General features: G+C 32.7%; 1 protein-coding gene and 1 pseudogene across 1 annotated transcript; both read left to right on the top strand.

The window, feature by feature from the left end:
• The first annotated feature begins 300 nt into the window (after nt 1-300).
• On the top strand, nt 301-834 carry LOC124828905 (E3 ubiquitin-protein ligase RZF1-like; annotated as a pseudogene).
• A 5,005-nt stretch (nt 835-5,839) lies between these two features.
• Nucleotides 5,840-10,924, top strand: LOC124828906 (hydroxymethylglutaryl-CoA synthase-like). The gene is made up of 12 exons (XM_088104895.1): nt 5,840-6,104; nt 6,703-6,809; nt 7,713-7,845; nt 8,285-8,428; nt 8,639-8,797; nt 9,023-9,096; nt 9,191-9,266; nt 9,422-9,477; nt 9,566-9,653; nt 9,829-9,969; nt 10,063-10,212; nt 10,548-10,924. Exons 1-12 carry the CDS (start codon nt 6,042-6,044, stop codon nt 10,737-10,739), a joined length of 1,383 nt encoding a protein of 460 aa, XP_087961021.1. The 5' UTR covers nt 5,840-6,041; the 3' UTR covers nt 10,740-10,924.
• Nucleotides 10,925-11,010: the final 86 nt, after the last annotated feature.

Genomic DNA, 11,010 nt, shown 5'->3' with positions numbered 1-11,010 from the left:
ATGACTTAACCCAAAGTTTGGTATTCCCTCGCTCATTTGCAATTTCAGCAGTTCCTTTCCCCCAAATTTCTCTCTTCTCTTCCCCGAAATTGAAATCTGAGGGCATGTGAGGGTACCTCCAAATTTCTCCTCCTTTGTTTGGTTCCCTTTTGTTTGCGCATCATCGGTCCCTTCCATCTTCTGTTGGCATAGCAGTATTGTGAAGAGCGCGAGCATTTTCGGTGGTTGAGCGTGTTCGTGCAATCTAGGAGGGTGCCTCCCTATTAAGTTCACAATCATTCGCAGAGGGAAACACCTTTGATGGCGACAGCGGCGGAGCCAGAAGCGAAGACCTACTGGTGCCACGAATGCAATATGAGTGTGTCCCTCACGCTCCTTCCCTCGCCTCTCCTCTGTCTCCACTGCCACACATTCTTCCTCGAACTAATGGCCTCTCCCTTCTCCCAAAACAATGTCGAATCACCCTTCTTTGGCGTCGTTTTCCACGACGCGCTCTTACTCCTCTCCCCCAAGCCCCTCCCCGCCAAACCCTGCCCTCTCCCCTTCGTCAACGTCACACCCTCGCTCCTTTCTGCGCTCGACCCCAATGGCGTCGTTTTCTGCGCTGTGTGCAAAGACCAAATTTCCCTCTTTGACGTCGAGGCCAAACAGTTGCCCTGCAAACACCTCTACCATGCCGGTTGCATCACGCCGTGGCTCGACCTCCACGCGTCGTGCCCGTTGTGCAAGCTCCGCCTTGAGGAAGAGGCGACATAGGAGGAGGAAGACGAAGGTGACGGCGTGGTGAGGGAGATCCGGAGGAAGCCTCGAGGTGCCCAAGCGCCTTTGCTATAAGGTGGTGCTCTGTCTTTTCTTTTATTTGTCTTGCATCGCTTTTTTAGTGCTAAATTAGACCAGAATTCTGCTCTGATCAACTAGCTTCACTATAATAAACTCTAAAAATGACAAATTGAAAGAAACTTACAATATATATATATATATATATATATATATATATATATATATATATATATATATATAAAGAAATTCAATTTCTCTTGCTATTCTTCTCCAGTATAATTGCTTATGGAGAAAGTCTTCTACCAGATCCTCTATGTAGACATATATTTTGCTGATTATATTGTAATAATTGTGAGTTTGAAACTCCAATTTCGGTTGGAGTTCGAGATGACCATTCGAGAGAGTATAGAATTTTGGTTTGGTTAATGTGTGTGTTGTAATTGTTGAAGAGTGTTATTGATGACCAATCCTAATTGTGTTTTTCAACTGGGATCTTGAAACTTGAAACTTGATTTTGTTGAAGGAGGGAATACGTTATTGCTAGACATTTCAGGCACAAGGATCCCTTAAATGCTAGATCACATAGGCATAGGCATTTTTGCCCTTGTACTAACTATTCTTCAGGTTTGTCACTGATCCATATCTAACCTTGCCTAGATAATTTTCTATATAAATTATGATAGCAAAAGGAATTAAGAAAAATAAGTTAATTAAGGTGAGGTTGGCACTCATATTTGCGGCCATAAACATAGTGTTGGGAATGCAATTATTTAACTGTGTTATGCATGATCATCCAACATCAATGCAATGTTCTTTCTATTTTTTGAATGCTATATTTAACTCAAATCAATATATAATTAACTCAAATCCATATATAATTAGATTCAAAATAAAGACTATTTATTAAGTTGAAAATTTATCATGTTGTGTTTGGTGTTCTTTGACTGTTGTAATTTTGTTTTCCCTTTGCTAAAGGAATCCAAATATAATTTTTTTTTATTAATTACAATTACGACATGGTATTTTATTGTATTGTTATTTCATAGTTATTTTATTTATATATTGCTAATACTTAAATTTATTTCATATATAAGGTTAATAGTCAAATCCTTGCAGATTTTCATAAAAGAATAAATATTTATTTTTAATTTTATTTATTGGAGTGTCCCATTTATATATACTGGTTTTTTATTTCCTTAACTTTGTTAATCCCTCTTATTACAAACTTCGGTTCCTTCACAGTATACACCAACAGGAAGTGATTGGAAGATAGGCTATGGGTTCCTTTTTGGTATTATGGTTACTGCAGCGATTGTTCTTGAAGAATTGGCTTATTTGAAAATATCAGAGATGCGTTCTCTACCTCCTAACTTCCAAATAGACCTTGTTGGAGGAGCTATATTTCCAAGTAATCAAGCCCTTTCTTTCTTTTTTTCTTCCCTCGTTTTATATAATATGTTTAGTGAAAATGGCGCTGAGAAAAAAGAACTTTTAGTTCTATCTACTGATTATGTTATATACCACTTTTATGGAGCAGGGGGAATGTGATTGCTACTAGTTTTACAGTTCCACAAACGTTGTCAATTGTTTCATTTAAAGCAGCCCATACATAACCAGCTACGAGTTTGCCAAGTTGGACAATCCTTGTTTGGTATTCTCACTCAATTTCACCAGATTGAAGTCTTTCTATTTTCTGATTCATTCTTCGTCAAATTTCTTTTGAAGATTGCCAAGAATGTAAATCACAAAAGAGCTTTCTTATTCATAAGAGCTTTCTATTTACAGTTAGATTTTATAATTCATAGCCTTTTTTCTTCTGTACTTTGTTATTTGTTAAATGACAAAAGATTACATTCATTAGTACCTTCTTCAAGAGATATGTTCCGGAAAATGATTTAACTTGAAAGGAAATTACAGAGTTCATCGCATTACCAGTTGTATTACAATTTGCTAATGATTTTAAATGTAGTTCAGTGATTCTTTACGCTTTAATCCTGCCTGATTCTTACCAAAGGCCTTTGCCTTTCGATAATTACCGAAGGCCTTTGCCATTCGGTAATTACCGAAGGCCTTTGCCCTTCGGTAATTACCGAAGGCCAAAGGCCATCGGTAAATGTTAGCGACAAACGATTCAGCGACGGACAATTGGTTGTCGCTAATCCGTCGATAATGGACATTACCGACGACTTTTTGGCTATTTCCGGTGGACTTCGGCCGTCCGTAATGCCCTTCTTTTTTGTAGTACAATGATAATGAAATAATAGTGAAGATATGTATATATATGATTTTGTTAGACATCTTTTATTTTCATTCTTTTTTACGTATTTTGAATTGTTTTGTAATGTATATAATCATTTTATATGGTTATTTTTATCTATTAATTGTTTAAAGAAAACAAATTTTAAATTTAACTTATTTAAATAAAATTAACTTGTAAAATAAAATTTATATTTATTTATAATTTGAAATTGTTTCTATACAATGTAAGTTCTTCATTACATCTCTTAATATTTAAGATTGAATATCTCATGTAGAATTATGGAAACTAATAGTAAGTGACACAAAGTCTAATATTTTGCTATAAAATGTTTCAAATTATTCGGTTACCATTTGAAAAAAGTGAACTTAAATTTAATTTAATTCATAAAACTAACTTGTAGAATAATATTATGCATTCATATATATATATATATATATATATATATATATATATATATATATATATAATAGGTTGATTCATAAAACTAACTTGTAGCATAATATTATGATAGGTGAAAAATGATGTATTATAATAGATTGATTCGGAAAATAATGTATTATGATAGGTGAAAAATTGTACGTCATAATACATTTAACATATTGTGATTGATAAAAATATTTACGTCATAATACACTACATATTATAACAGGTAAATAAATATACATCATAATATGTTTTGTCATATTATGACTAATAAATGAATAATAAATTGTGCATATTATGATTGGTTATAAAAATTACGTGATAATATGTTCAAGCTATTATGACGTAAATTTCTGCTACGTCATAAAGTGTGCAGACCTACTATAAGACCCAGTATTATTATGTACGTCATAGTAGGTCATAAAATGTGATTTCTACAAAGAAAAGTATTTCTAACAAGTTTTTTTTAACAAACACATTTTTATGATTTATACTTTTAAATTACTTTAATATAACAAATTAACATTTATATTTCATTCACACACACACACGTATATATATATATATATATATATATATATATATATATATATATATATATATATATATATATATATATATATATATATATATATATATTCTCTACGGATGTCATATAACAACGGTTATAAAGAGACTATAATAAAAAAATTTGATCGCCGACAATTTTATCTAATAACAATTGTTTTTTATCGTTGTTTTATGTATCATATGCTATAGTTAATTTTTAGCCATTATACTATTTACCTTACAATAACTATGCTTAATGAAACTATTAGCATATAATATACAATTCGATGGCTCTATTTACAACTTTGATCATAAAATGATGATTGTATACACATCCATCATTAAAAATCTAATGACGATGAACACATACAATGATGATTCTATATATATCCATCACTAAAAATCGTTAGTTTTAATGACCGTCCGAACAATGACCATTTTAAAATCATTATTATGAAATATTTTTAATCGTCATTAAAATTCTATTTCTCAGTGGTTGTTATGAGAGATTTTTAATTTTCATTAAAATTCTATTTTTCAATGGTGTAACTTTTTTATTTTAATAAAATTCTAAGAGATATAACTTATTTAATAAAAAAGTGTAACTTATTTATTGACTTAAACCTCAAAATTTTGAGTTTTCCATTCAATCGTAATAGTAATAGAGGTGAGTTTATTAAGAGTGGAGCTCCAAATAGAAAATTTGATTAAATTTTTTATTGCAAGACTTTGCCAAAAATTTGTTTATTTTTCTTCTTTCTTCATATCCACCCAACTAATAGAGGACTAGATTCTCTTCACCTTTCTCTTGTCAGAGTGAATTCACAGTATAAAGTTTTTTCTAGATGTAAACATATACTTCTTTCTATAAATTCTATTTCTTTCTCTTCATCATCTACGGAAAAGTGCATGCATGTAGGATTTGTTTGAGAAAAACAAGGATTTTTTTGTGCAATTAAGTATATATGGGATATTTGATGATTACAAAGTTTTGAAGTGATAGAAGAGTTTTAAAATTTCAATTTGACTTGTATACAATGAATGTTCCGAGTCGGGATCCTTGCATGTGAATAATATTTAGCTCATTTTAAAAGTTTGTTGAATTTTTGGGTTAGACGATTTATATTGTTGAATTTATGTATTTGGATTTGTTTTGTGATTAATTTAACTAAATTGAACTGTAAAACAGTAAATTATTCATAAAGTTAAATTAAATTGCTATATTAATTTAATTTAAAAAATGAGTTATCTATGAATGGATCTTTTTTAACTACATTGATTTATAGTTTATGAGACAGAAAATATTTTTGCGAGGACAATGATGACGTAGAAGAAGCACAGTTTGAGACTGTATATATACCCTCTCCCACCAAACTACAAATGAAATGGTTGGTGAATTTTTTATTATGTCTTTCAATGTAACAAGACACATAGTTTAGATTTAAAGATAATAATTTATTGTCCTGTTAACGCTATTTTTATCTTTTTAAATTACATATTTATCATATTAATAAAATATAATTCAAAAAATATTTTTAGGCCTGTTTTAAAATGTGTTTGATTAACTTTTCATCATTCAAAAATATTAAATTTTAATATTTTTACTTACATTTTAATGAATATATTAATACAAAATCTCATGCGAAAATGAAAAAAATTCCGTCCAATGGACAGCTCTAATAAATAAAAGAAAAAAACATTTAGAATGTGGTTATATGTTGGAACATGTGTATGGAAGAAAGGAGTTGTGAGGTTGTCGCGGAGGAATGGCAAGACCCGGTAATTAGAGGGAAACACAAGGGTGAGATTATTGAAGCAAAACAGCCAGTTCTACATTTGTTGCGACCTAACTTCCTCTCTCTACCTTCAAACTTTCCGACGTAAGAAACAACACGACAAAACCATCTCGTTGCTGCTAGCTGCTTACTTTTACTTCTTCCACCTGTATATAAATATATTTGCACGTAAGGCTCTTCATCCAACCCATCCTTCTCTTTCTCTCTTTTTCTCGGAAACGTTACTAACTGCGATGGCAAAGAATGTGGGGATTCTCGCTATTGACATCTATTTCCCTCCTACTTGTATTCAACAGGTAAACGCATCTATATTTCAATCTTAATTTCACTTTTATATTTTCCTTAATCCCATCATTTACACACAACTCATCACGCGCGTGTTTGTTTTCTCACGATTAACGAATAATAAGGAAACTGTCACAGAAGTTCAGTACAGGAATTAATTTTGTTTACCGATTTTTGCTCATGATTGAATAATGAAGATCGTCTCATGAACGTTAGTTGTTTGTAGTTTTCAGTAGCCAATTGCACAAGGGCCTCACAAAATTGTTATGCGTTTTTCTTATCACTATTGAAAAGGACTGGGCCTTACTGAGCCATGATTTCTAGTTTTCATATATTGTGTTCTGTGACTCACATAACATAACTCTGTTTTCTGCGGGAAAAATCGTGAGATCTTCTTAAATTTTATCGTAATCCAAATTATGGCGTGTTCGGTTCTCCATTTGTCGGCAGCAGAAGGGAAGGGAAAGAACATGACTTGTTGTTGTAGATTATTATGGCTTATACGATACGCATCCATTTGTTTTGTTATCTTGCTGATGTAAATTGAAGTTCTCCACACTTTTTGTCTGTTTCCTTTATAGTAATGTTTTCACTTCTTCACTTGTGCAGGAAGTGCTGGAGACTCATGATGGTGCCAGTAAAGGGAAATACACTATTGGACTTGGTCAAGATTGCATGGCGTTTTGTACAGAAGTAGAAGATGTCATTTCGATGAGGTTTCTGCTTTGGATTTTATAATCTTTATAGTTTAATTATGCCTATAGTATAGATATTAGATGCTTATTCTGTTTGGACTTGCCATTGTATATAATCACTATTGAAGCTTCCTCAGTAAGAGATTTAATGTGAGGAGAGACACGACAAACATGTATAACAATAATGACATGAAGAAATATACATGCACAGTTGGGAACAAGCAGCATCTGGGGAGGGCTAAAACAAACGTAGGAATAAGACCTAAAGGAAACTCAGATTTTTGAGACATAAAGCCATTAGTACTAAAAAAAGTTTGAGACCTTTTTTTTGGAGATTTAAAGTAATTAGTAGTAAAAAACAAATTTTTTGAGTCTTTTTCTCTTAGAGGGCTTAAGCAAAAGCTTTATCTACTTAGACCTTGAGCCGGCTCCGGTTGGGAAGCCATCGCATACCCGTGCCCTCTTTCTTCCTCTGCTTGCATCTTATGTTTATATGTGTGTGAATTGCTTAGGGTCTCGTTGCTCAGATTTCTGTAAATGGTGAAGTGAAGTAACTTATTGTGGCATGTGGAGTCAGTTACAGAAACTGATAATGTGAATTAGTGTTCTGGTAAATCCTATCGACGATGAAAGTCTTCCCAAAAGTTTTCAGGAAAAATGAATGTTTGGACCCTTTTATTTCTATCATAAACCATTCATAACCGTATAAAGGAGATGAGTTCATTGCATTATACAAAGGAAATATTTAATGCCATGAAATTTTTTAATCTTCTGTAGTCTTATATTTTTGTGTTGTTTTCATCGTACTACATGTATAAATACTAGACGTACCCACCAAAGCAAACTTGATATATTGCTCTGTTTGATTTAGTGTTAAATGTTAAATAGGACTTTGTTGTTGAGGACTAACTCTGGCATTTTCAGTTTGACAGTAGTTTCTTCCCTTCTAGAGAAGTATAAGATAGATCCTAAACAAATTGGTCGGCTGGAAGTAGGTAGTGAGACTGTGATCGACAAAAGCAAATCCATCAAAACTTTCCTAATGCAGATCTTTGAGGTATGCTTTCAATGTCGAACTGCATGGATAGATGATTCTCTTTGTTAATGAAAATTGAGTTTCTTCACCACATAATCGTAGTTTAAAAATTCTTAACTGATACAAATATATAAAATATATGGAATGATTAAACCTTAAAATCAAGTGTTTTAATGCTGGATTGGAGGTGTTTCGTAGTCAATGTTGGGTATATCATCTAAAAGAGAGCATGGCTGAAGTGTTGTATAACTATCTGGGCTCTTTTTATCTTTTGTTCTATAACAGATCGGATACTAGCTTCTGCATTTGAATGTCATTAAATAACGTTCCACTGTGTCGAATACAATAAGTATTGCTAATAATCAGAATTGTGTGGTTCTGTTAATGACTTTGTTAATCAAATGATCTACTTTTGTATCTTTTTGAATACAATATTCATTTACTTGTATGAAATACGCAGAAATATGGAAATACTGATATCGAGGGTGTTGATTCAACAAATGCATGCTATGGAGGAACTGCTGCTTTGTTCAATTGTGCCAATTGGGTGGAGAGCAACTCATGGGATGGGCGATATGGACTTGTTGTTTGCACAGACAGCGCTGTAAGATCACTTCCACAGTCATGGTCTTTGGACTATATATTTAGTAACAGTGAACATGTTTCCCATTCCCTTTTAAATCCATTCCCTTTTAAATGTGCTATTTTAAGAACTAGAAGTTATGAACTCAGATGCATATCCTATATTCTGTTGTACCCTGATGTCAATTTAGTCTCAACTCAAGCATCTGTCAATGATGAGTTCCTTTCTCAGGTATATTCTGAAGGACCTGCTCGGCCTACTGGTGGAGCTGCCGCTATTGCCATGCTAATTGGTCCCGATGCTCCCATTGCTTTTGAAAGCAAATTGAGAGGAAGTCATATGGCTCATGCCTATGACTTTTACAAGCCAAATCTTGCCAGTGAATATCCAGTAAGCTGTTTAGTATCTTTGCACTTTTGTGTATGAGAACTTAACTTAGGACTAAGGGATTTAATGTTTGAAAGCTTACTTCCATTTTCCCCACCAGTGTGAAAGAAATCATTGCAATTTTCTTTTCGTTTGAGAAAGTTTTACGAGGGATGACATTTTACTGAGTCCATTCTTTACTTGTGTTTTGACTAATTACAATAAATCCATGTGACTTATGTTTTATAGGTTGTTGATGGAAAGCTTTCTCAAACTTGTTACCTTATGGCCCTTGATTCTTGCTATAATATCTTAAGTCACAAGTAAGCTTCTAGTGTTAATATAGTTTTTTTTCTGAAATTTGGTTTGTAAATTGTAAATTTAAACCAATCACATTATAGCATTGCTCTTTTGCAGATATGAGAAACTAGTGGGAAAACAATTTTCTATTTCTGATGCTGAATACTTTGTATTTCATTCTCCATATAACAAGGTATGGCTACGAGGATCTCACTTAATATCTTAACAACGCACAATCCCCCTCTCACTAAGAATGCTTCGTATAATAATCATTCATGATTTCTCTACTTAATTGATGCCTACATGAGCATTTTTTCTCTGCTTATATAATACTTCGAGTTATTGCAGCTTGTTCAGAAAAGTTTTGCTCGTTTGGTGTTCAATGACTTTTTGAAAAATCCCAGGTTCTTTTTATCTTTTCATCTCTGGAAACCTTTTCAATTTCAAATTTTTCATGTATTGGTAGTGTTTAAAAGTTGGTTATGATTACAGTTCTGTGGATGCGATTGCCAAAGAAAAGCTGCAACCTTTTGCAACATTATCTGTTGATGAGAGCTATCAAAGTCGGGATCTAGAAAAGGTCTGAGAGCTCTAAATATAGTTTGGGAAGTGAAATAATATTCTTCTGTTTCTCTTAGTCACTCATTTTTCTTTTTGGTTGGAGGGCAAAGATTTTATTTCCCATTTATGTAATTATCAAGAAAATGGACAATTTGAAACTTTTGCTAATGGTGTAAAGTATTCTTGATTTACAGGCATCCCAGCAAGTGGCAAAGCCGCAATTTGATGCAAAGGTGCAACCAACCACCTTGATACCAAAACAAGTTGGCAACATGTATACCGCGTCACTTTATGCAGCTTTTATTTCACTTATTCACAACAAGCATAGCACATTGGTGAATGTTCTAAACACTACCTTAGTTAAATGTAAGTATCTTTTCAACGAAGGTTCGTGCTTCTGATTAAGATTTACATTTTACAATTTGTAGGACAATAAGAGGGTGATACTGTTCTCATATGGAAGTGGCTTAACTTCCACAATGTTCTCCTTGCAACTACGTGAAGGTCAATCTCCATTTAGCTTGTCAAATATTGTCAAAGTGATGGATGTTGCTGGAAAATTGAAGTCAAGGCATGAGGTATTTTATCCTTTGAGAGTCTTAAGAAAATAGAAGTATTACACGGTGCCTACCATATTTAAGATTTACTTTGAATATATTACTCTCTGCTTCTTCTGCAATACATTAATGCGTCAATTTTTTCACATAAAAAAAGAAACATTTGATTTTATATAAAATAATCGAGTAACTAGTTCCTAAGTTGATAAAAATACACCGTTTTTGTGAAAATTTTTGTTGTTTTCATCTTTTAGTTGTGTCTCCAGAAATTTGACTAAGTTAGAATAGTCTAGAATTTCTTTTTCACCATCTTGTTTGAATGCTCACGAACACAACCTTTGTGGGTTTTTATGCAGTTTTCGCCAGAGAAATTTGTTGAAACCATGAAGTTAATGGAATGTAGGTATGGTGCGAAGGAGTTTGTAACAAGCAAGGACACTAGCCTTTTATCTCCAGGCACATTCTATCTCAGTGAAGTTGACTCCATGTATAGGAGATTCTATGCTAAGAAAAGTAGTGAAAATGATTTGATCACCAATGGTCACTGATGTTTACTTAGAGGATGTGTAATACCTAGAAGCCACAAAGACAACTTTGTCTAGCATTTAGAGATTATTATTGATTACATTAGGCTTTTTGAGAAGCATTAATTATGACTAGGGTAGCAGTATATTGATTGTCAAAGTATGTTACTTTAAATAAGAGGTATAATATATTTAAATTACTTTTTAAATGGTAATGTTATCACTTGAAAATTGTTGAGAGGAAAGAGTATAGTAATCTTGTTTTACCTTTAATAATATTTAAAAATTATAATAC

This window comes from Vigna umbellata, chromosome 1 (assembly GCF_029865625.1).
Source record: "Vigna umbellata cultivar VRB3 chromosome 1, Vumbellata_1.0, whole genome shotgun sequence".
Classification (NCBI taxonomy): Eukaryota; Viridiplantae; Streptophyta; class Magnoliopsida; order Fabales; family Fabaceae; genus Vigna; species Vigna umbellata.
Note: the sequence above shows the minus strand (reverse complement) of the source record. Positions and strands in the feature narration are given on the sequence as shown.

Excerpts from the sequence above, each read along its gene's own strand:
- LOC124828906 (XM_088104895.1), top strand. The coding sequence starts at position 6,042 with ATGGCAAAGAATGTGGGGATTCTCGCTATTGACATCTATTTCCCTCCT. Across the intron at positions 6,810-7,712 it reads GAAGATGTCATTTCGATGAG|TTTGACAGTAGTTTCTTCCC; the intron begins GTTTCTGCTTTG and ends TGGCATTTTCAG. Across the intron at positions 7,846-8,284 it reads TCCTAATGCAGATCTTTGAG|AAATATGGAAATACTGATAT; the intron begins GTATGCTTTCAA and ends TGAAATACGCAG.